General features: G+C 67.8%; 1 protein-coding gene across 22 annotated transcripts; it reads left to right on the forward strand.

The window, feature by feature from the left end:
• Positions 1-105: 105 nt before the first annotated feature.
• On the forward strand, positions 106-22234 carry PHLDB1 (pleckstrin homology like domain family B member 1). 22 transcript variants are annotated; one of them, XM_052783813.1, is made up of 26 exons: positions 106-184; positions 4784-4885; positions 5342-5465; positions 5543-5713; positions 7698-7823; positions 9250-10349; positions 11133-11375; positions 11448-11585; positions 11712-11849; positions 13847-13975; positions 15230-15385; positions 15498-15608; positions 15790-15879; positions 16569-16691; positions 17521-17658; positions 18186-18347; positions 18777-18944; positions 19277-19393; positions 19492-19609; positions 19815-19859; positions 20274-20565; positions 20668-20758; positions 20840-20986; positions 21129-21348; positions 21454-21539; positions 21803-22234. In XM_052783813.1, exons 2-26 carry the CDS (start codon positions 4826-4828, stop codon positions 21941-21943), a joined length of 4434 nt encoding a protein of 1477 aa, XP_052639773.1. In that variant the 5' UTR covers positions 106-184; positions 4784-4825; the 3' UTR covers positions 21944-22234. The 22 variants fall into 22 exon arrangements, with proteins under 22 accessions (XP_052639773.1, XP_052639775.1, XP_052639774.1 ...); XM_052783815.1 differs by having other exon boundaries at positions 134-184; positions 4787-4885; XM_052783814.1 differs by lacking the exon at positions 106-184 and adding an exon at positions 2865-2960.
• The last annotated feature ends 423 nt before the right edge of the window (positions 22235-22657 follow it).

Below are 22657 nucleotides of genomic sequence, written 5' to 3' on the forward strand. Positions count from 1 at the left end.
CGAGTCTTGGGGTCTTTCGGGGGACGGGCCGACGGGCGGAGCGGGGCTGCGGACGGCTCAGGCCCGTCCCTCGGCCCCGCGGGGGCGGGACGGGACCGGGGCGGGGCGGAGATGCGGCCGCCGGCGGGCAGCGCAGCGGCGGCGGCGGAGACCGGCACGGGGCTGCCGGAGCGGCGGAGCAGAGGTGAGCGGCGGCGGGGATGGGGTCGGGGCCTCGGACGGGGGCAGCCAGTGCCGGGGGCAGCTCGTCCCACCCGGAGCCGGGCAGGGCTGGTGGGACCCCCCAGCTCCTGCCCCGGGCAGCCCATGTCCTTAGGAGGCCGCTGGGGCCCCCCCACCCCACGCGGCAGCACCTCAGGGCCGGCTTTGGGGGGAAGAGGCTGTGCTGCAGGAAAACCCCTTCGGCCCTAAAACCCGTCGTTACGCAAGGCTTTAGGGGTGCGTGGGTGGGCCGGGAGCCGGAGCTGGTGGTCGGCCTCGGTGGTGGTGGGTTTGGTGGTGCGGGAGCCCTGAGAGTAGCCGGCACCACATGGGAGGCCAGACGAGGCGCTCTCATCCCCAAATCCTGCTGCGCTTCGTAGGCGGTCGCAGGGGGAGACGGCGCTTGGCCCGAGGTTGCCCTCGCTGTCCCTGACGCCTCTCGGAGAGCCTGGGAATGGCGCTGGCCTGGCCGGACCCCGCTCCGCGGCGGGACCTTGTTTACTCCGGCTTCCTGCCACGCTCTCACCACGGCCCCTTCGGCCGCTGCCAGAAAACCCGAGGAATTTGGCAGCCCCGGAAGGTATCCAGCTGCTGTAGCGAAGGGCCACCCGCTCTCCCACCCCTCCAGCTGCGCCGTGAGCCCCCAGCCCTCCCCAGGCACCGGGCAGGGGCTGCAGCAGGGCAGGTCCCCCAGCCGAGCACCGCAGGCAGCACAGAGACCAGGCAGCAGCGGGGCAGCGCTGCCCAGGTGCTTTTTCTGGCAATTCCTCCTATGTTTGGGTTTGCCGCGCGATGCCGTGTGTTGGCGTGCGCGGGGCTGCAGCTGGCAGGGTGCCACGCAGGGTGATGGAGCCGCAGGTTTGCGTGATGAGGCGGCACTTGCCGACAGCCAGACGCCAGAAAGGAGAGAGCGATGCCTGTTTCGGAGAGGTGCAGTTCACCCCTGCCCCTCTCCCAGCGACTGCAGGGCTGGGTGATGGGCTCGTGCCAGGGACCAGATCCGAGACCCACCACACTCGTCCCATGCCATGGTCCCCCTGTTGTCATTAGCAGGAGCCGTGGATGCTCCCTGCTGAGCTGAGCCGAGCATCTGGCCGGCAGACAAGAAGCCATCGTTTGCTGAGAGGCCTTTGAGGAATAAGTCTCCATCGTGCAACCTTATGAGGGGTCCTGGAGCTCAGTGGTGGTGGTTTCCCTGTCCATGCTGCAGTGGCCGGAGGCATGTGCTGACGCTGGGCTCGGTGCTTGAGCTCCAGCAGCAGTCGGGACCATGTATGGCGTCACCAGCCCTCAGAGCTGGCTCATCTGGGGGAGCATCGTCGAGTGCAGGAAAGCTGGGCTGCGTGCCCTCACCGACCCAAGCACGTGGTGGGCATCCCCCAGCCCACAGAGAGCCTGAGGCGCGATGCCGGCAGGGCTGCAGCCTTGGCCGGAGCGCAGCTGCGCCGCGGCAGTGCAGGAGCGCTTCCCGGGAGCGCTGAGATCAGCGGGTGCGGCCGGGATTCCTCGGCTCCCACCGGAGCTGTCTGGCAGCTGATTTACGGTGATGTTATTGCCAGGAACGTTGCGTTGTCCCAGCAACGGCGATGCAGCCCCCGCCACCCCTCGCCTGGGTGGGATGGGGCCGGCTGGGTCTCCTCCGCTCGGTGTGGGGCAGCCCCAGGCTCGGAGGCAGCGGCCGGGGTCAAGCTCCTCTCTCCCCACTGGCTTTGTGCGGGAGACGGGCTCCCCCTTCCCAGCTGCCGGCGGAAGGGCCGGTTGTTTACAGGGGTGGAGGGTGTGGGAAGGGGTAAGCGCGCCCTAAGCGCGTTAGCAGATGGGGAGCGAGCCGGCAGCCAAGTTGGACGGAGGCTGCAATGCTGCGTGGTGTGCACCCGTTAGCTCGGCCGCTCTGGCTTCCTCCCGTGACTCACCCGGCCACAGACGGGGAGGAAAGGCCATGCTGTGGGATGCCGTGCGCCTGCCCCTTGCACGCTGCATCCCGGGCACGGCTGGCACCACGGGGGGGTGCGCAGCCGGGTGTGCCAGGCCGTGCTCCGGTGCATCGGCACAGCCCTTCGCGAATGTGGGCTGGCTGACCATGCCCTGGTTATGCCCCGGCCAGCAGCACACAGTGCGGCTCTGGGGTCTGCTGGCACCTGGCCCCACTGATGGGGTGTGAGGCAGGTCATGCTGTGCCCAGGTCGGGTCTCAGTGGGCAGCAGCAGGTCAGGCAGGAGCGGACGCCCCGAGCGACCCCGCCCGTGTGGGCTCGGGGCAGGCGGGCGGGTCACAGCAGGTGGGCAGTGGGGTGCAGGGGCTCCCCAGGAGCACAGTGGTGGTGGGGCAGCATGTCCGCATGCAGCCCGCCCAGCGTCGGTGGGGGCCCCGCGTCGGCGGGGCTGGGCGTCCTCCCAGGTGAGGCCTCTGCCCGCGCTGGGAGAATAAAAGGGCTTTTGTCCTCCTGGAGGCCGGGGCTGAGCGGGCAGCTCTGCACACGGGGGGCACGGGGGCCGTGGGCTGTTTAGCGGTAACCGAGCCCGACCCCTTGGCATTTGCTGCCTTCGCCTCTTCCCACGGCGGGAACAAGCGGCGCGTTCTGCAGGCGGCGGCAGGAGAAGAAAGGCCGCCTTGTCCGCCCCAGCGGTGGGGCGCCGGCCGGGGCGGCCACGCTCCCGCCCCACATTCCTACGGCAGAGCCGGCTGGAGAGGGGCTGCAGCCCCCCCTGAAGGACGGGACGGGGAGGACGGCAGCCATCTCCTGGGCGGCGAGGAGCCAGGTGAGGGGCTCTGATGGAGGGCGATGCTGGGGGGCCGGGGGCTGTCAGACAGCAGGGTGGGTGTCAGGGAGCAGCCAGATGCCAGGGTCATCATCCGGCTCGTGGGCAGGCAGGGCTGCCCGTGGAGCGGGGGGTGCCAGGTGGAGCGAGTTTGGGCAGCAGGAGACGGGCAGGAGCGGGGACGATTCCCCAGGTGGCAGGGCCGGGGGTCCCCCAGGATGCATGATGCTCACGTGGCCCCACCGGCACAGCCGTGCTGGGAAGGAGTTAACGCTGGTGCAGGATCCCACCCTGGCCCCGCTCCCTTCCTATGCAGCAGCCTGGCCCCTCCTGGCTTTTCCTCCTTCCCGGACATTGTGCTGGGGCGTGGGTACAGGCGAGGGGCAGGGGCTCGGCTGGGCTGCGGGGTCTCCGGATGCTGGGAAGCGCAGCCCCCCCGGCGCCCGGGGGACATGGCCACCCTGCCGCGGAGCGTCCCGCTCGGTGCCTGGGCCAGGACCAGGTGGCAGGTAAGGGAAAGCGGGGGTCCCGCCTCAGCAACCGGTGGGCACCGGGGAGCTGCTCCTAGGCTAGCGCACCTCTGCTTCCCCCTGCCCCAGCCGAGTTGTCCCCATACCGCGTGGGGCAGCCACGGTCCCTACGAAGCCCTTGCTGTGGGGCGGCCGGCCCTGGTGTCGCACAGAGCCGCCTGGGCTCCGTCCCAGCCCTGGATCCCACGCCTGGTGTTTTCCAGCGTTTCATTTTTTCCGCAGTGTGTAATAGCCGCCCGCTCGCCCCTGCAGCTGAGTCCGGTGCTGGCCAAGCTGGGGGGGGGGGGTCCCTTGCCCCACGGGACCCCAGGGCTGGCGGGAGAGCGGGAGAAGTTGTGGGGAGCCGGGCCCAGGGCTCCTCCCGGTGCCCCTGGCTGGCCTGCAACAGGGGTCCCTAAGTGGGAGCACTCGCTGGTTCGGCTGCCCCAGCCTGCCCGGGAAGGGTTAAGCCGCACTTGGCCGGGCCCAGGCGGAAGGGAGGGACGTGGGGAGCAGCAGACGGTAAATTTAGTAACCCCGGAGCATCCCGGGCTGCGATGGTGGGATGGTGGCGTGAGTGCCGGGTGACGGAAATCGTTCCTCCCCGAGCTGCCTCCTGCCCGCGCCGAGAACAGCAGCCGGTGACTGCTCCCGTGGGCAGCAGCCCTGGCAGCCTGCCGCGTGTGCCAGGCAGGCAGGGCGCAGGCAGGGGCGCAGGCAGGGACGTGGCGCGCTCAGCTGGGCCTGTGCACCCCGAGGTGCTGCTGCTGCCTCCGGGCTGTGCGGGAGCCAAGGTGTGTGCCTGGGTGCCGGGGATGGGCGCTGGTGGCACGGGTGGGTGTGCCAGCGTGTGCCGCGGGCCGTGCACGGGCAGGCAGATGTTGCTGGGGACAGCTGGATGCTGTGCTCACGTGTCCTTGTCCAGCAGCAGCCATCGAGCTCCAGCTGCCCATCGCTCTCGGCGTTTAGGGTGTGCGTTTCTGACACCACCTCCCCAAAGCCAAGCCAGCGTGCCGGCTCCTTCTGGTGCCGTGTCCAGTACCGACGCTTGGGGTTTTCCCTGGGCGGACCGGGGTGCATGCCTCGCCGGGCGGGGATGCTTGCTGGCTTCAGGCAGCTGCTGCTGGGCTGGAGACAGGAGCTCAGGAGGGGAATCCTCTGGGCGGCAAATGCTGGTTTGGGATGGGGTAGGGTTTGCAAGGCTTGCGCTTGGGCTGCCAGGCGTGCAGGCTGCCGGCAGGGATGTGCGGGAGGAATACGGCAGAGCTGTGCCCAGTGTGGTCACCTGCTGATGTCCTCTGTTTCCTCTGGCAGCAGCCTGTCCCCGAGAACGCCCGGCATCTCCAAGCGGGCACCATGGAGGCATCCAGCAGGACCCCCGCCAGCCCGACCCGCAGAGTCCAGACCATCATCCAGGTGAGCACGCAGGGCCACAGGACCTCTGATGTGCAGGAACGCGGGGATCCGGCCAGGAGCCCTTCTCCTCTGCAGCCAGCCCTACCACGGGTGGCCAGCGCTGCCCTCTGGCCTCCGCTTGCCCCACATCCTAATACAGGATCGGCTGCAAAGCCAATTGAGCTAAGTAGCTGGCAGCTCGGATCCTCTTAGACACAGCCCAAGCCCCGGGGCTCTTCTGCTCCCACAGCAGCTCACCTCTGCTCCCCCGGGCAGGCAGCACAGGCAGGAAGGAGCCCTTGGCTCCTGTATCCCGCTGCCAGACTGTTCTGCCCACAAGCGGCCGTGCCTGCGAATCACTCCCTGCCCGCATGCGTGGCCGTTGCGGAGCAGCCCGGGGGTGCGGCCGGGTGGGCAGCGCAGGGGAGCGGGCTGCAGCCGCGGGAGCTGCGAGCGTCCCTCCCTCTCCTCCTGCAGAACAGCCCCCTGGACCTGATCGACACGGGCAAGGGGCTGAAGGTGCAGACGGAGAAGCCGCACTTGGTGAGCCTGGGCAGCGGCCGGCTCAGCACCGCCATCACGCTCCTGCCCCTGGAGGAAGGTGAGTGCCAGCAGCCGGGGGTCCCCGCAGGCACGCCGTCGGCGGAGGGGACGCTGAGCCGCCCTCTCTGCCAGCAGGGAGGACCACCATCGGCACGGCCGCGAGGGACATCGTCCTGCAGGGCCCTGGGCTGGCACCCCAGCACTGCTACATTGAGAACGTGCGGGGGACGCTCACCCTGCACCCCTGCGGCAACGCCTGTGCCATCGACGGCGTGCCGCTGCGGCGGCCCACACGCCTCACCCAAGGTAGGGATGGTCTGGTCTCCAGAGCGGGACCTGGCGCTGGTGGGCAGACTTGTGCCGTCGGGTATCGGGGTGTTTGCGGATCCATCCTGCAAGTACACATCCCCGCTGGGACGCTCCTGCCTCTTCGCCCAGGGGTGGGGACGTGCGGGATGCTGGCACCATTTGGGAACCGGCTTTGCCGCATGCGAGATCGGGAGGGAGAAAGCGAGGCCGGCTGGCCGGTGCCGGGCAGGGTTTGGCCCCGCCGTCGCACCCGTTTCCCGGGCGAGAGTACAGATGCTGAGCCGGGTTTGGGAAGGGGAGGTGAAGGAGGAAAACAACTCGGGTGTCCCGGGGCACCGCTGCGGGGACCCGCCGGTGTTCCTGCGTGGCCGGAAGGCCTCGGACCCTGCTGTCCGTCCCCTCCCTCCCCCGCCCCCGGAGTCCCTCCCCACGGCGTCCCCTCTCCCCGCAAGGCCCGTGTCACCCTGTCCGTCGCTGCCCCGCTCCCCGGGGAAGACCCTCGCCCGTGTGTCGGGGCAGGGTGAGGCCCGGCCCCCGCCGCCCCTCCCCGCCCGCCCTCCCGCCGCCCCTCCCCGGGGGCGGTGCGCGGCCCTGGCCGGGCGGCGGCGGCGGTGGCGCGGTGAGTGCGGCGCGGTGGGAGGGGGGGGGGGGCCCACGCGTGTCCGCGCCGATGGGGGGGGGGGAATGGGGCCTCCCCGTCCCTCCACGGGTTGCAAAACCTCCTCGCCCACCCCCAACCCCCACGCCCCGGGCAGCCGCGCTGCAGCCCCCCCCCCCGCGCCTTGTCCTGCCTCTCCCCGTGGAGGGAGGGGACACCCCACCCGCGTGGGCGCTGCCGCCGGCGTCCCCTCGGGGGGACAATGGGAGCCACGTGGTCGCCGGCGAAGGGGCGCGACGGCTCCGGCGTGACGGACCGCGGGGTCCCGCCGCCTCCGCCGTGGGCTGCGGGGGGGCACAGGCAGCGATCGGCCGAGCCCCCGGTTCTCCTGCCTGCGGGCTGCAGGCGGGGCGAGCGGGCAGGGACCCCGCAGGGCAGGACGAGGCGTGGGGCTGCGAGGCTGGCCGCTCGGGGGGCGGCTCGGGGTAGGGGGTACCCTGCTTCGCCAGGGTGATGCACGGCTCCGCGCCGGCACGCGGGGAAGGCTCTGGTCGGCGATGCCTCGAGCCGGAGGAGCCGATGCCGGGCCGGGCGCTGGTGTTGCCGCCTGGCAGGCAGGATGCTCTCGCCGAGCTGGGGTGCTGCGGCAGCTCCTGCCGGGGAGCAGGACTCCTTCCCTCGAGGAAGCTGGGCCCCCCGTGTTGGCGACAGCGGTTAATCCGTACGGCCTCTCGCTCGCCTTGCTGCCGGCCTGGGCTGCCGGATGCTTCCAAAAACACGTCCCCTCCGGCAAGGGATTTTGGGCTGTGGCTGTCGGTGCAGAGTGAGCCTCTCCCCGGGGCCCTGGCAGGCGCTTCAAAGCGGGGTGTGTCTGCAGCACGGAGCCTCACAGCCGCCCGCCGCTCCCCGCTGCCAGCACGCGGCTCCCCTGGCACCGTGGGCGGCAGGGGAGCAGGCAGCACGCGGCCCCGCTCCCCTTCCCCAGCCGCCTTCCTCCCCGGCGGCTGCTCCGCAGCCTTCGCCCCCAAGAGGGCTGCTGCTTTGGGCCAAGAAGACGCGCTTTGCCGCCGGGGACAGGAGCTGTCTTGTCTGCAGCTGGCAGCCACACAGGCCCTGGAGCCCTGCCAGCTCCCCCGCGGCAGCGTGGCCCCCGGCAGGGACCCCAGCTGTGCCTGCGCCTGCGACGTGCTGCCTGCAGCTGCCGGGAATGACCTGGATTTCAGCCTCCCCCTAAGCCTTTGCTGATGGCAGGAGCCCGCTCCCCTCCTGGGGACGCGTCTTCGGGACGGGCAGCGCCTGGCTGCCTGCCTGCGCCGGCTGCCGCCTTCCCTCTCTCCAGTACCGCTCCGGCGTGGGGCTGAGCCCTCTCCCCTCTCTCCCCAGGCTGCACCATCTGCCTGGGCCAGGCCACCTTCCTCCGCTTCAACCACCCTGCCGAGGCCAAGTGGATGAAGAGCATGATCCCGGCGGGGGGCAGGAGCCCAGCGGCTCTCTACGGGCTGCCAGCAAGTAGGTGACCCTCACCTCGTCCTGGGCAGGTCGGTTGGGGACACTGGGGTGCTCCCTGACCCAGCCTTCCTGGCGCGAGATGCTTTCCCGGCCCAGTCCTGCCGCGCTCGGGAGCAGGGCTGACGCCCAGCCGCGGATGTGCCGGCCGTTGACTCTGCATGGCAGCTGTGCTGGCGTTTGTTAATGATTAATGTCGCCTTGGAGGAGGGTAATTGCAAGGGCAATGAGGCACGGCTCTCGCCTCTGCCCAGCCTGGCAGTGGCGGAGCCATCACTCGTCGGCCGCACCGGGCCCCCCCTCGGCTGCCTTTGGAGGGGCTGTTTACATGCCCGGGCGACCGCGCGGAGGCTGCGAAGGCCGTTTCCCCGGCTGCAATCCTCCATCTTGCCAGCTGCTTATCTTGCTGTGTCTGCCTGTCTGCGGGGCTGACGGGACGAGCGCCTGCGCCGAGGTCCAGCGCCGCGCCTGGTTCCCGGGGATGTCCGAATCCCCGGCAGCGATCCCTGGGCTGGTAGCCCTTCTCCCTGCCCCGACTGGCACACCCTGGCACGAGGAGAGGAGCTTGGCAGCCTCCCCATGCCATGTGTGTGTTGGGAAGGCAGCATGCCCCGCAGCTGGGGGACGGGAGGAGGGACGCGGGGAGGTGCCATGGCTGCGGAGCATCCCGCAGAGCATCCCGCGTGGGGCCCGCACAGTCCCTCGCTGCCCCGCGGGACCGGGCGGGGTGACACGGGTGGGGCCGCGGCACATCTCTCTGGGCGCCAAGGTGCTGCCGGCCGCCACGGGGGAGCCGCTGGGTGCCAGGGGGTGACGCAGCCCGGGTGGCACGCTGTCCTGGCCGGGCTCTGTGCCTGCCACTATTAGCTCGTCCCCTGAGTGACAGGCACATCGGTGCTGCGCTGGGAGGACGGGGCAGCTGGGGCAAGGGGCCAGCCCAGCCAGGGGCACGGGGAGGCTGTGGGCAACGTGGCGGTGGGTCTGGACGCGCTGCAGGTCTGTGCTCGGCGGCTTTTGGCCGTTGCATCTCTGTCCCCTCGCTGGCGTGCCGGAGCGTGCCAGGGACGAGCGGCAGGCGCCGGTGGCTGGCACGGGCAGCTGCTCCCCAGGAAGTTGGGCCGGGAGCTGCCGGCAGCACAGGGATGTTGGGAGCGGGCGGCTGGGCTGCGTTATCGGGTTTCTGTCTCCCTGGTGATGGGGCCAGCAGGATGCCAGCCTCCTCCCTGGCCTGGCTCCCCAGCCGGCGCGGGAAACAGTGGCAGCGGGCCGCAGGCGGCTTGGGGTTGGGGGGAGAGGAGCTGCGACGCGGTGCTGACTCTGGAAGGCTGTGTGGAGGGGTGATGCCGGGCTGCTCCGTGGGAACCCAGGCCAGGCAGGGGCCGTGGGGGGGTCCCGCCACGCTGACGCCTGCTCCCGTGTCTCCCCGCAGAGCCTGAGGCCCTGGTGAATGGTGGCCGCCAGCCATCAGAGCGTGGGTGTCCCAGCCACAGCTCCCTCGTCAGCTCCATTGAGAAGGACCTACAGGACATCATGGACTCACTGGTGCTGGAGGAGCCGGCGTCCCCCGGCGGCAAGAAGCCGCCTGCCCGCGGCCGGTCCCCCCTCTCCCCCATGGTGAATGGGGGTGGGCGCTGCCTCCTGTCCCCCCCACCCAGCCCCGGGGCCACCTCGGGAGGCTCCAGCTACGAGAACTTCTCCCCCCTCTCCTCCCCGGCCAGCAGCAGCGGCTACACCAGCCCCTCACCCAGCAGCCAGGAGCAGGGTCCGGCCATGCCCCCCCTCGTCCCGCTCCGCTCCTCCAGCTACCACCACGCTGTGCAGCCACCCGCCCAGCGCCCGCCCCCCACACCCGGTGGGGGTCCCGGCGAGCCTTGGCCGGCCGAGAGGCTTGGGGACAGCCAGACAGGCAGCCCCCGGCTGACCACCAGGGCAGCGCTACGGCCACGGGCGGCCCTGCAGGAGCGGCCCCCCAGCCCCTTCCGGGAGCCTCGGGACCCCCCAGCCCCCAGCCGGCAGCCTGCTGGCCGGGTGGTCCCAGAGGCCCGGCTGCAGCCCCCCGAGAGCCCGCGGGCGGCCCGAAGGAACATGGAGAGCATGCGGGAGCTGCCCCCCCTGAGCCCCTCCTTGTCGCGCCGGGCTGTCAGCCCCCGGGCAGCCCCCGACGCCCCCTCCCCGCAGCCCCGACTGGGCAGGGAGGTGCTCGGCAGCCCCCGTGCCAGACGCAAGGGTCTGGAGGAGCCGAGGGGCGCTGGGAGCCCCTCGCCCCCACTGCAAGCAGAGACCCCCCCACGCTGCCCCAGCTTCGGCACCAGCCTGAGCCCGGTGTACGGGCTGGGCTCCACGGCCGTGCCCTCGCCCCGGCAGAGCCCCCGCGCCCCCAGGAAGCCCTTGGGGGACCCACGGCCACCGGCGGGGCCGCGGGAACGCAAGAACAGCATCACTGAGATCAGCGACAACGAGGACGAGCTGCTGGAGTACCACCGGCGTCAGCGGCAGGAGCGGGTGCGGGAGCAGGAGATGGAGCGCCTGGTGAGCCCTGGGGCCAGTGGGGTGCAGGGATGTGTTCAAGCGTGGAACGCCCTCTTTGCAAACACCTTTCGGCTTTTGCTGCTTTAAAACCTGGCCCTTGCCTCTTGGGGATTTGTCGCAGCTGCCAGGCTGCCGGCTTGTCTGGGGGGGATTACGGCCAGGAGCGGCCATCGATGCACGGCAGCTCTCCAGGAGCACAAAGCCCCCCGGCTCGCAGCAGCCTGGGGAAACCCGCGGGGTCGGCATGGCTGCGGGGGCTGCCGGCTGAAATTGTGGTGCCCCTGGCTTGGCAAAACCGTGCACGTCTGGTCCAGCCCCACCAGGGCCATGTCTGCCAGCAACGGTGCTGTGCCTTTGTGGGCACTGTGTCTATATTTAGGGTAGATGGAGTTTTTATAGAGCCAGCAGCTGCCTGGGTGCGGTTTGCCCTGTGCATCTGCCGGTCCCGGGGGCTGTGCTGCCGGAGCCCTGTTTGCTCAGCCCTGACTCACGCCTGGTGCAGGCGGCCTGAGTCACTGCCTGGAAATAGCGGAGGCGCTCGGTGGCCGGTGCTGCTGTCTGTAATTAGTCCGTCTCCAGCTCCGGCACATTGCGTGCGTGGCTCCGGCGTGGGGTCAGGGTGGGCTGCATCGGGCTTTGCAATGTCCTCAGCCCGTCCCAGCGTGCGGGCAGGGCAAGGAGTGAGCCCACATCCCGGTGCCTGCCATCGGCACGGGGTCCTGCAGGCTCTCTGGCGGTGGCGCGTGCCGGGATGGGTGTCGTGCTGACCGTTCTTCCCCACAGGAGCGGCAGCGCCTGGAGACCATCCTGAATCTCTGTGCCGAGTACACCAAGACGGACGGCACCGAGCCGGGCGACGTGCACCGACTCCTGGCTGGTGATGCAGATGCTGGCCGGCAGGTGCCCAGGGGTGCCGTGGCTCTGGGCCGTGCTGCCGAGGAACTGCGGCAGAGGGAGAGCCTGGAGAGGTCAGACGAGGAGAACCTGAAGGAGGAGTGCAGCAGCACTGAGAGCACCCACCACGAGGTGAGGGGACGGCCGCGCCGCGCCGTGCCGCGCCATGCCATGCTGCGCCGTGCCAACCTGCCCTCTCTGCAGCACGAGGAGCTGGCGGGCCCGCGGGCCAAGGAGGCACAGCGGCTGGAGGAGGAGCGTGCCAGCGTGCTTGGCCGCCTGGACCAGCTGAAGGGCCGCATCAAGGAGCTGGAGCAGCAGCTGCAGGAAACGTCGCGAGAGGTGAGGGGATGGGGAGCCTTGCCGGCTCCCCCACTGCTCGCTGCCCTCGCCAGCCAGTGCCCGATCCCATGGGCGTGAGCCGGATCCAGCCAGGGCAGCCATCCTGATGTGGCTGTGCCTGTCCAGGCGGAGATGGAGCGGGCACTGCTGCAGGGCGAGCGGGAGTCGGAGGCGGCACGGCTGCGGCAGGAGCAGGAGGCGGTGCAGCAGCTGCAGGAGAAGCTCGCCAGCCTGGACGCCAGCATCTGGAAGGAGCGGGACAAGGTGAGCTCCGGGGCAAGGCTCCACCCCGGCACCGGCTGTGCCCTCCCTGGTGCTTGTAGCCGTTGCCCTGTGCTGCGGCATTCCCCTGCGGACACATTCTCCTCTCCTGTCCCTGCGCTCCATGGAGGCATCGAGGAGCGTCCCCTCTGGGTTTGCATCGTGGGGGGGAATCTGTCCGTCCGTCTGCCAGGGACTGGTCTAACAGCCCTGCCAGAGGAGGGCAGGGCTGATGCCGGGGGTGCGTTTCGGCCGCCATCTGTTGTGCCAGCGAGGTCTTGCAGGGAGGCTCTGTGGAATGGGGCTTTCCCGGATGGCTGCTGCCAGTACTGACCTGGAGTGGGGGCCTCAGCACTCCCCATTGCCTGCCCTTGCTGGGGGCCTGTGTCTCGCGGCAAGTCCCCCCGCTCTGCTGCCCCTTGGGGCATCTTCACACGGGGTGGTGGCCACCGCTGTAGCGTTCAGCTCGCTGGAGGTGGCTGGGAAATCACTGTGGATGTTTCACTGGGCTCGGTGGCTGAGGAGGGGGTCCTGGCCCCCTTCCGCTGGAGTCATCTTTGGTGCAGTTGCTGCTGTGATCTGCCAGCCGTGTCTGAAGGCACCTGTGCCACGTGTGCATGGCATGCTCATCCCGGCTGCTGGTTGCTGGCCGTGCTGCAGCCTTGTGGGCAGCGTGGCACAGCCTTGAGTGAGCTGCTCCGTGGCAGGAGGGCCGCTGAGACCCGGCTCCCCGCTGCCCAAGGCCGGTGTCCCAGCACAGCCTATGCCTGGGTCCCACTGGTGGCTCTGTGCCACCGTGATGCGGCGCCGGCATCTCTGGGGGTCTGGCTGGCCCCATGGATGGAGGTGCCTGGGCTGTTCGGTTGCCCGTGGCCGGGCAGAGCTGCCATCGGCAGCTGCCAGTAGTTCCCCCGTGGCATCTGGGGTTTTTGTTCTGGTTTTGGTCTTCCAGCCCTTTGCAGGCATCTTCTCTAGCCAGGTGCTCGTGCAGAGCCAGGAGAGGAGCACAGGGAAATCCCCCTCCCAAACTCTCCGCTGACCTAACCACCCCGCTTTCCTAACCAGCCTGTGCTAATTGCACTAACGGTGCCTGCTCTGAAGTCTGCCATCACCTCTGACATCTCTGCATAGCTGGGAGCCTCCTGGGCACCCTGCAGCCCCTGTACCAGCTGTGCCAGCCCTGTTTCCCCCACGGCGTGTCTGCCCCATATCCCTTTTCATGGATGCCCCGTGTCTCCATGCTGCCGCAGCATGGAATGGGGTTTCTTGCAGCGTGCGCTTCCCAATGCCTAGCCCCCGTACGGTGCTGCCAGACCTGCAGGAGGTGATTCCCTGCGCCAGCCCTGTGTTACTGGCCTCCATCATACTGCTCCTGTGGCTGTGGGAAGGAGGGTTGGGGACCCTTCTCCCTCCGCCCAGGGCCAGGAGCAAGTGTCTGCTCTGCCACTAACTTGGCATAGCCTGAGCATCTCCGGCAGCAGGGTTGGACCTCGGTCTCCCATTTTCACTGCCGTCCCGCGGGCAACCCTCTTCTTCCGATGGATGGGGGTGGTCCATGGTCCCTCAGCCTGTGTATGGGACCTGCTGTGCTTAATTGGCAGCATCCCAGATGGTGAGCATCAATTAACACAGCTAGTTAGCGGTTGTTTAGAAGGTCCGGGTGGTGCAGCCGTTTGCAGGTATGACTATCTGTGCTGTCAGCATCGATCTTTTCACTGCCCCTAAGTGGGCTTTTGGCATGGAAACATGAGGCTGAGGTCCAGGGCTGGCCATAAACCCTCTAACACTGCCCAGCCTGGATCCCCATGGCTGTTGCGCTCTTGACCACTCTGTAGATGCCGTGATGCTCTTCCCTGCGAGCCTCCTCTTTTTCCAGCTGAGTCCCTCTCTAACTCTGCAGTTTCTGCATGGCGTGGATTTGAGAAGTGTGTTTTCTCTTCCCCCCCCCCCCCCTTTCTCTTTTCTCTTTTTTTTTTTTATCTCATTCTCCCTCGATTCAGGAAAGGGCAAAGGTTGATGCTGAAAGGAAGGAGCTAGAGCAACTCCGGGCGCTTTACCATGAGTCGAAGAGCCACCTTGATAAGTGCCCTGAGTCAATGCGGGAGCAGTTGCGGGAGCAGATGCGAAGGGTCAGTGTCTCCCCCCACCCCTCCCGGACCATGGCCCACCTCCCTCCGCTCCAGCTTAGGCCAGCTCTTCCCCGCCAGCCGGGGCTGCACTGGGAGCGTCACACCCGGGCTGGAGGCGGCTGGCGCCGGGCACCGCTGTCCTGGTAAGCTTGCCGCTCGCCCGGGCCCGGGGCGCGGTGCTGGCTCGGCAGAGCGCGGGGCTGCCCCCCGCCGGGGAGCTGCCATGCTCCTCTGGACCAGGCAGGGCATGAGCACGGATCCTGCCCTGCGAAGGCTGGGGAGCCTCGGGGACCGCTGGGTCCCCGTCCGTCTGCTTCCAGCTATTTCTTGAGAGTGTTTATTTACATGGTGCCGTCGGTTTACATTACCACTGGTCTGCAGCATTTTTTCCCATTATCTGGTATTTTCTGGTGGCGGCTGACCTTCCCCAGCCCGTGGCCGGCGCCTACCCAGCCCTCACCGCGCAGATAAACCCGCCTTGCCGCAGCCTGCTCAGAGCAGGCACCCCCACGTTGGATGCGGGTCCCGGTGTGCAGCGGGCAGGGACAGCGATGGGGTGGTCTCGGTGTGCGGGAGCCCTCGGTAGCCACCGCACCGGTGGTGCCGTGCCATGCCACGAGAGCAACGGCCGCCCTGCTCCCAGAGCAGGGTGGAATGCATCCCCACAGGGAGCGTGGTGCAATTGCTGCCGGGGCGGCACCGGCAGACCCTGAGCTGAGCACTACCGTGTGCTGTTGGTGCTTGAAGGCTGGGAGGACATGCAGGCATTTGTCCGGCACGGTGCTGGTCCGTGGGGGCTCTGCCGCCCATCAGCTTGGTGACGCGGGGCCACGTGTTGGTGGTTACACCAGCACATGGTGTTTTGCCACCCGGCAGGGCACGGCACCAGCCCAGACGCAGTTCAAGAGTTCAAGCTAGTCTCCAAGGGGTGGGTGAAGCCCCCCGGCCGCAGCGAGCTCGTCGTCTCACGGGGGTGACGGCTCTGACCTGGATGGTGCCCAGTGCTTCCATCGCCTTCTCCAGCCAGGCAGAGGTTGCCACTGTCTCCCATGTTGCTGGTGCCAGCAGGAGGGAAAGCTGCCTGCCTGTCCACACTAGGCACCGGGGACAGGCTTTGCCATGGGTTCCCGTTCCCGGCCAGCACCAGCAGGACGTGGGGGCACAGCAGGAGGTTTCGCTGCGGGAGACCTGCCAGCGGGATGCGGAGGTGCCCGTCCAGAGGGAGTGATCTGCTGTGCCCTTGTGTGTCTGAAGGAGGCGGAGGCGCTGGAGACGGAGGCCAAGCTGTTTGAGGACCTGGAGTTCCAGCAGCTGGAACGGGAGAGCCGCCTCGAGGAGGAGCGCGAAGCACGGGGCCAGCAGCTCCTGCAGAGCCGGGCTGAGTGCCACCGCAGCATTGCCCACAGGAAGGTAGGGGCAGATGGGGGACAGCGGGTCCAGCACGGCCGGGCTGCACCCCACGGCCCTGGCTGAGCCCCGCGGCTCGCCGGCAGCCAGCTCATCCCTGCTGCCTGCTCCCCAGGAGCGGGTGGCCACGCTGGATGCCCAGGCTGCCCAGATCCGGCTGCAGAGCGCCCAGGAGGCCGAGCGCCTGGCCAGGGAGAGGAACAGTGTCCTGCAGCTCCTGCAGAAGGTAATGCAGCGGTAGCAGGGTCGACGTGCACTCCCCAACCCTGGGGGTGTCCAAGGCACGGGACAAGAGCGCACCAGCTCTTGCTGGGGTGCTGGCAATTGGGGTGAGCCTGGGGGGGGACCGGCCATGGGGTGCCAGTAACCATCAGCTGCCTCTGCTCTTGCTGTCGCCCCTGGCTCAGGAGAAGGAGAAGCTTGTGTCTCTGGAGAGGCGATACCAGCTCGTCACAGGTGGCAGGAGCTTCCCCAAAATGTCCTCAGCTCTCAGAGAGGTAAGCAGGGAGAGACGGGGTACGGTCCCTAGGGCTGCTTTCCTGCCGCCCCGAGCCACTGTTGCCAGCAGGGATGAGCCTGGTGCACCGCAAGCTCTGCTCTGCAGCGGCTCCTGTGCTCCCAGGTGCCTTCTGGCCGGAGCCGGGTGCTCCCGGCTGCTCAGAGCCTTTCCATGGGCTGCAGAGACCATCGCCAGGTTGGGAGGGAGGGAGAGAAATGCAACAGAGCCAGGCTTGCAAGCAGCAGCATCTCCCCTGCCGGGCTGCCCGGATGCTGCAGGAGCCCCGGAGCAGTCCAGGCTTTTAGCAGGCGGCTCGGCGAGGGCTGTGAGTGCCCACGAGGGAAGGGCTCGGCACGGCTGCTGGGCACCTGGGGCAGGCCCTGCCTGGGGTCCCGTGCCTGCCAGAGAGCAAGCGTGGGGCTGTCTTGGTGCCAGTACAAGGGGACTCCTTTCAGTTCATGTCCGGAGGCTTTTAGGTGGGAGTGGGTCGCCCCGTTGCCCTGCTCGTGGCTCTGAACAGGGAGCCAGAGCCACGATGTCCTCGGGGACCACAGTGCCGCCCAACCCGCTGCTGGGGAGAGGGGTGGGATGGCAGAGTCCCCTTGCGCCTGCCCGCAGTGGGGCTCCGGCTGCTGCCACCTTGCTGCCTGTGCCCGCCTTGCCTACGTGATCTTTACCCTCCAACAGGAGACCCTCCATATCTCAGAGCCTTATGAGCTGTTGGAGGGAACTAAGCCCCTGAGCCCCCCGCCAGCAGCAGCCGCCTCCTTAGCTTCTCCTGCCGCCCGCTCCTACCCCAAGGCACAAGAGGTAACGGGACTAACTGCACGTACTTGCTCGCTTGTCCCCTCCTTCGCCGAGCCGCCGCCAGACCCCTTATGTGGACTAACGTCGCCTTCGGGCAGCAGGGCATCCCCACAGCAGCGCGCTGTGATGGCATGGCTGGAGCATCTCTCATTTAGCTCTCCAGCAGCTGCACTCATTAACACTCAGACCCCAATTTCAGGCGCTCTCCTGAGCCTACTGGGCATCCTGGCTCCCACTGCTGCCCTCGGTTTTAACCCCAGCATGGTGCCGTTCAGCACAGGCATCCCTGCGCTTCCCCCTTGCCTGCCACTTACCTGCTGGCTGGGCCCCTCCTGACAGCATTCTTTAGGGTCCTGAGAGCAAATCCCCAGCTTTAGCATGTTTGGTTCAGAAAGGGTGAGGAAGTGGATTTTAAGCTGGCTCGGAGCAGCTCAAGGTGCCTCATCCGGCGCTGTCGCAATGGGGAGGGCTTGTGGCCAGGGACCCTTGCAGGACCCTGAGATCTGGGTGATGGGAACGGCTGAAGGCAGCTGGGACCGCGGCAGGGCAGGCTGCAGCCCTCCATCCCCAGCCTGCACCCAGCAAAGCCACACCTAAGGCAGGAGCAAAGCGGCACGCTGGGATGCCCAGCCCAGCTGGGGCACCCCGCTCCCTGCACAGTGCTGTGCACCGGGGCAGCTGCAGGCAGGGAGGGCAACACGGCAGGGAAGGGCTGGGCAGGCGGCAGTGGGGCATGTGGGCGCGGAGAGATTTGCTCCCACTTTGCAGTCAGCACCATGATGCCAGCGCATGCGTCTAACTCTCCTCCTTCTCCTCCGCCGTGGATTTCTAGGAGTACATGAGGCTGTCTGACGTTTTCAGGTTCTGCAGCAATGCGCACGGCCCCAGCCTGGACACTAAAGCTTCTGCTGCTGCCCCTGCTGCCACTCAGCGCTCTTTCTTGCTTGCTGTACCTCCCGCAGCTGACGAGGTACCCGCTCCAGAGCATGCTCGGGTTTGCTCCCTTGGGTCACCCACCGCATCCCGGGCAGCGAGGATGCTGCAGACCACGTGGCCTCCCCGTGTGCCCTGGTGCTCAGAGCCCACCTCTCTCTTTGGGCTGGGGGACTTGTCTGGCTGCAGCTGAGCAGGGAGCAGAGGCTGGAGCCGCCCGGTCTCCTCGCTGGGGAGCGCTTCTCACCTGCTCTGGATGGGCTTTGCCCTCTCGGGCGGCAGCAGTTGGGGCAGGGGAGCAGAGCGGGCGCCCAGCAGGGTGGGAGGGCAGCCCTTTGCCTGTTGGACCCCTTCCTGGCTGCCGGTCCCAGGCGAGGAGGACGCAGAGCAAGGGGGGACCTGACTCAGTGCCCAGCTCCGGGGCGGCGGGCAGCACCAGCTGCCCTTCTTCCTGGGGACATGGCACCCTCTTTTAGGGGCTGGAGCCGCCTGCTCGTTCCCCTGTGCCTGCTTGCCCTTGCTCAGAGCCTCTTCTCCCAGTTTAATCTGCTTCTTTCTGCCCAGTACGTGACCGTTGAGCAGCTCTCGGGCATCCTGGGCAGCCTCCGTGCCCCTGCCGCTTCCCCGCTGGGCTGCGCCCCTCCGGCTCCTTCATCCTCAGGCTGCGCTGCTCCTCCTCCTCCTGCTCCTCTTCCGTCTCTCTCTTCTCCCTCCATCTCTGCAGAGGTTCGTATCCTGGTCCCCTCCCTCTGCCCTTGCGCTCTCCTGGGGAGGTGATGGGGATGCACGGGAAGGGGTCGAGCGGCAGCTTGGGCTCTTCCCAGCCCACCACCCCTCGCTGCCCTGCCTGCTGCTCCACTGCCTGGCACCCTGCTGCCTGCCTGAGCCCTGCCCATCCCGTGGTGCAGGGCAGGGGGGCTCTGTGCCTTCCAAGTGGTTGTGTCGGCTCTCCCCGGCCCCACGAGCAGCAGGGGGTCCTGGAGCTGCTGGGACTCGGCCAGGGAGTGCCTGGGGTCCCTGGTGGTCTGCAGGTCCCAGGGCTGGGCTGGATGGTGCAGGAGCAGGCAGGGATGCTCTGCTCTCTCTCACTCTGCGTGTCTGTCCCTCTCGCTGCATCTCGCCCTCCCTCCTTTCTTACGAGGCATCTCTCTCCAGATGGAGCAGCAGCTGCTGGGGGGCCCCGTGTGGCTCCCGGCTCTTGATTTAGAGAAGTGGTACCAGGAGGTCATGGCTGGCTTTGAGACCTCCTCCTCCTCTGTCTCTCCTCCTTCTTCCCCTCCTCCGCTTCCAGCTAAAGCTCACTCCTGTCACAAGCCTCTCCAGGTAATCCCGGCTCCCTGCCGCTGGGGCTGAGGCTTCGGGGCTGCCAGCCGCAGTGGGAGCAGAGCAGCGCGGGGATGTTCCCACCGGCTCCGCACCCTGGGCTCTGCCAGGCACCCAGGTGCCGCAGCAGGCAGGGGAAGAGCCGACCCGCGGCAGGCAGCATGCCTGGGGCAGGCAGCCACTGCCTCCTCTTGCCTGCACCCCTGCCAAGACAGCACTGGGGCAGGGTTTGGGGAGGAGATGCTCAGCCCCGCCAACGGCTGAGCCATCCATCCAGGGAGGGCTTTTGCAGCCCCCCCGTGCTCCTCTCACCTCCCTGTCTCCGTGCCCAGGTCTATCGTGCCAAAACAGAGGGTGACACCAGTGCCCTCGCCCCTCGGATGAAGAGCAGGACCCCCTCAACCTCACAGCTCAACCTCTCCGTGCTGGGGCGCAGCCCCTCGCCTAAGGTACGGCTGCCAGCGGGGAGCCGGGTGTCACGCAGCCCTGGGCACCCCAGTCGCGACTCTTGAGCACCCAGTGCCAGCCCCTGTCCCCGTCCCCACAGATGACTGCCTGTCATCCTGCCCAGGGCCCCCCAAGCCCGGCAGGCAGCCTGCCCCGCAACCTGGCGGCCACACTGCAGGACATTGAGACCAAGCGCCAGCTGGCCCTGCAGCAGAAGGGTAAGCTCCAGCTCCGCGTCCCGGCTCTGCGGGGTGGTGGGACTTTGGGAGACGCTTGCCCCACTGCCGCTCGGGCGATGGAGAAGGGAGCCCGGCCGAGGGCAGCAGCGCTCCAGTGGGACACAGTGCCTCTCTCACGGTCTCTCGCTTCCCCCCCCCCCTCCTCTCTCCCCCACAACCCCTCTGCCCGACGGCCTGTCTCCAGCCGAGCTGCTCCCAGCAGAGCCTTTGCAGCCGGGCGATCTACCAGGTAGAGACGTGGGGCGGCTTGGACTGCCTAGAGCAGCCCAGAGGCAGCAGCATGGCTGTTTGCTGGCACCTTCTGCCATGCATAGGAGGGGCATGACCAGCCCAGGACCCCAGGTGCCTCTCAGCATCCGCTAAGGGACAACCCTGTGCATCCCTAACCCGCTAATGCTTTGCCCAGCCTGCTCCTGCCAGCCTGGCGCATGTGCCCCCCTTGGCTGCCCGAGCCCCCTCCTCCTGCCCGGACAGATGCTGCCTGCCGTGGTCGCCAGGGAGTTGTGACGGTGGCTCCCACCTCTGCACCCACCATCCCTACCCGGCTGGCTCCAGCAGCGCCTGTGGTGTCTTCTCCTGCCCGCACCGTCCCCTTGCCCGCCACAGCGTGTTCAGTTGTCATCGTCTTCTTCCCGTGGTGCAGGTCAGCAGGTGATCGAGGAGCAGAAGCGGCGGCTCGCGGAGCTGAAGCAGAAAGCGGCTGCCGAGGCTCAGTCCCAGTGGGAAGCCTTGCATGGGCAGCCCCCCTTCCCTGCTGCTTTCCCCCCGCTCATGCATCACTCCATCCTCCACCACCACCGTCCCCACGGCATCGGGCCCCGGGCCGAGGAGCTGGACCATGCGTACGACACCCTCAGCCTGGAGAGCTCAGACAGCATGGAGACCAGCATCTCCACCGGCAACAACTCTGCCTGCTCGCCCGACAACATCTCCAGGTAAGCCCGGGGCCAGCTCCCATGGCCAGAGGGACAGCCCGCTCTCCTGGCCACGATGCTGGCTCGAGGTCCTTCCCACTGGGACAGCTGCATGTCTTGTAGTGCCAGCGGGATGGAGGCAGGGAAGATCGAGGAGATGGAGAAGATGCTGAAGGAGGCGCATGCGGAGAAGTCGCGGCTGATGGAATCCCGGGTGAGAGGGGGCGCTGGCGCCGCAGCCGGCCGCGGAGCGGGTTCCCAATCCCCGGGGCTGAGCGCCTGTGCTTGCCGGCAGGAGCGGGAGATGGAGCTGCGGCGGCAGGCGCTGGAGGACGAGCGCCGGCGCCGGGAGCAGCTGGAACGCCGGCTGCAGGATGAGACCGCGCGGCGGCAGAAGCTGGTGGAGAAGGAGGTCAAGCTGCGGGAGAAGCACTTCTCACAGGTGCGGGGCGGGCTGCCCCCTCTGGGGTCCCCTCTCCCAGCCTGGCCGATGAGGCAGACCCAGCTCCCCACCGGTGTCCTCGCGGGGAGATGCGGCTCTCGCTTCCACCAGCAGGCTTTGCAGGGCTGCGTTGCTTTTCCAGGCTCGTCCCCTGACGCGGTACCTCCCCATCCGCAAGGAGGATTTTGACTTGCGGCTGCACATCGAGTCCTCGGGCCACAGCGTGGACACCTGCTACCACATCATCCTGACAGAGAAGATGTGCAAGGGCTACCTGGTCAAGATGGGCGGCAAGATCAAGTCTTGGAAGAAGCGCTGGTTCGTCTTCGACCGCATGAAGCGCACCCTCTCCTACTACATGGGTGAGTCCCTGTGCTGCCCCGCGCCCCCCTGCCTTGTGGCATTGCCCGCTCCCCATGCCATTGCCCGCAGTGCCGCAGTTGACACCGATTCCCTCTCTCGGGCAGATAAACACGAGACAAAGCTGAAGGGTGTCATCTACTTCCAAGCCATCGAAGAGGTTTACTATGACCACCTCCGCAGCGCTGCAAAGGTGAGAGCTGGGCACCGCTGCTGCCCCGGTGTGTGCCGGGACCCCCCTGGCATCGCCGTACCCCCTGCATCACCCTCCGTCATGCAGCAGGGCACCTCGTGCCGGGGATGCTCCCAGGGTGGTCCGTGGCCCCTAATGACACCAGCTCCTCAGGGTACCGATGGCAGGACCCTGGTGCTGGGCTACGCGGGGGGCAAGGCGGGGGGCATGCTGCTGCTTCGAGGGGACCAGAGCGCTCACCCCATCCTCCTCCTCCTTCCCAGAGCCCCAACCCTGCGCTCACCTTCTGCGTCAAGACCCATGACCGCCTCTACTACATGGTGGCACCCTCAGCCGAGGCCATGCGCATCTGGATGGACGTCATTGTCACCGGGGCAGAGGGGTACACCCAGTTCATGAACTGAGGGTGGTGGGGGGGGTGCTGCGCACCCCAGATCCACCAGCTTGACGGACTCCTGAGCATCCCAAGCAGAGAGGATCTCCCGAGGGGGCCGCGGTCCCTGCTGCGCCCCGTGCCAAGGGCCATGCATGCCGTGGCAGTGGAGCCACGCTGTGCCCTGCACCAGACGGCACCGAGCATCGCCTGCTCAGCCAAGGGAATAATTTTCTTTTTTTTTTTTTATGTTGACTTTTTAAAAACAAAATTTATTGGAAATGTATCGAAGTGCTGAAACCTAAAAAAGCTGCCAAAGACCTGCCGATGCCTGGAGCTTTCTGCTGTCGGGGAGGTGCTGGATGTGAGACTGACGCTGTCACTTGCTGCCACAAGCAACAGATGCCAACTGGCCCCAGGTGGCCAGGACCACCTCCCCCCCCCACTTTGGTAGCCCTAGACCCCCTCTTTGTAAATCTTTTGTAACCCTGTATCGTGCCTCCCTGTGCCGCAGCCAGGCGGTGAGTGCAGGGAGTGGGGGGGCTGCCCTGCCATAAAGCGTTTCGTGAAGTCGTGGCCTCTGGCCTGGCAGCACGTCGCAGACAGCCCAGTGCTGCCTTTGGGCTGGGGAGGGGGCGGTACTGGGACAGGGTGGGTGTACCGGGCTGGGGCTGGGGCACTGGAGGGGGCACTGGGATGCGTGGTGGGGCACGGAATCGGGGGGGGGAGCCGGCAGGGCCCCGAG

Source organism: Harpia harpyja, chromosome 4 (assembly GCF_026419915.1).
Source record: "Harpia harpyja isolate bHarHar1 chromosome 4, bHarHar1 primary haplotype, whole genome shotgun sequence".
NCBI lineage: Eukaryota > Metazoa > Chordata > Aves > Accipitriformes > Accipitridae > Harpia > Harpia harpyja.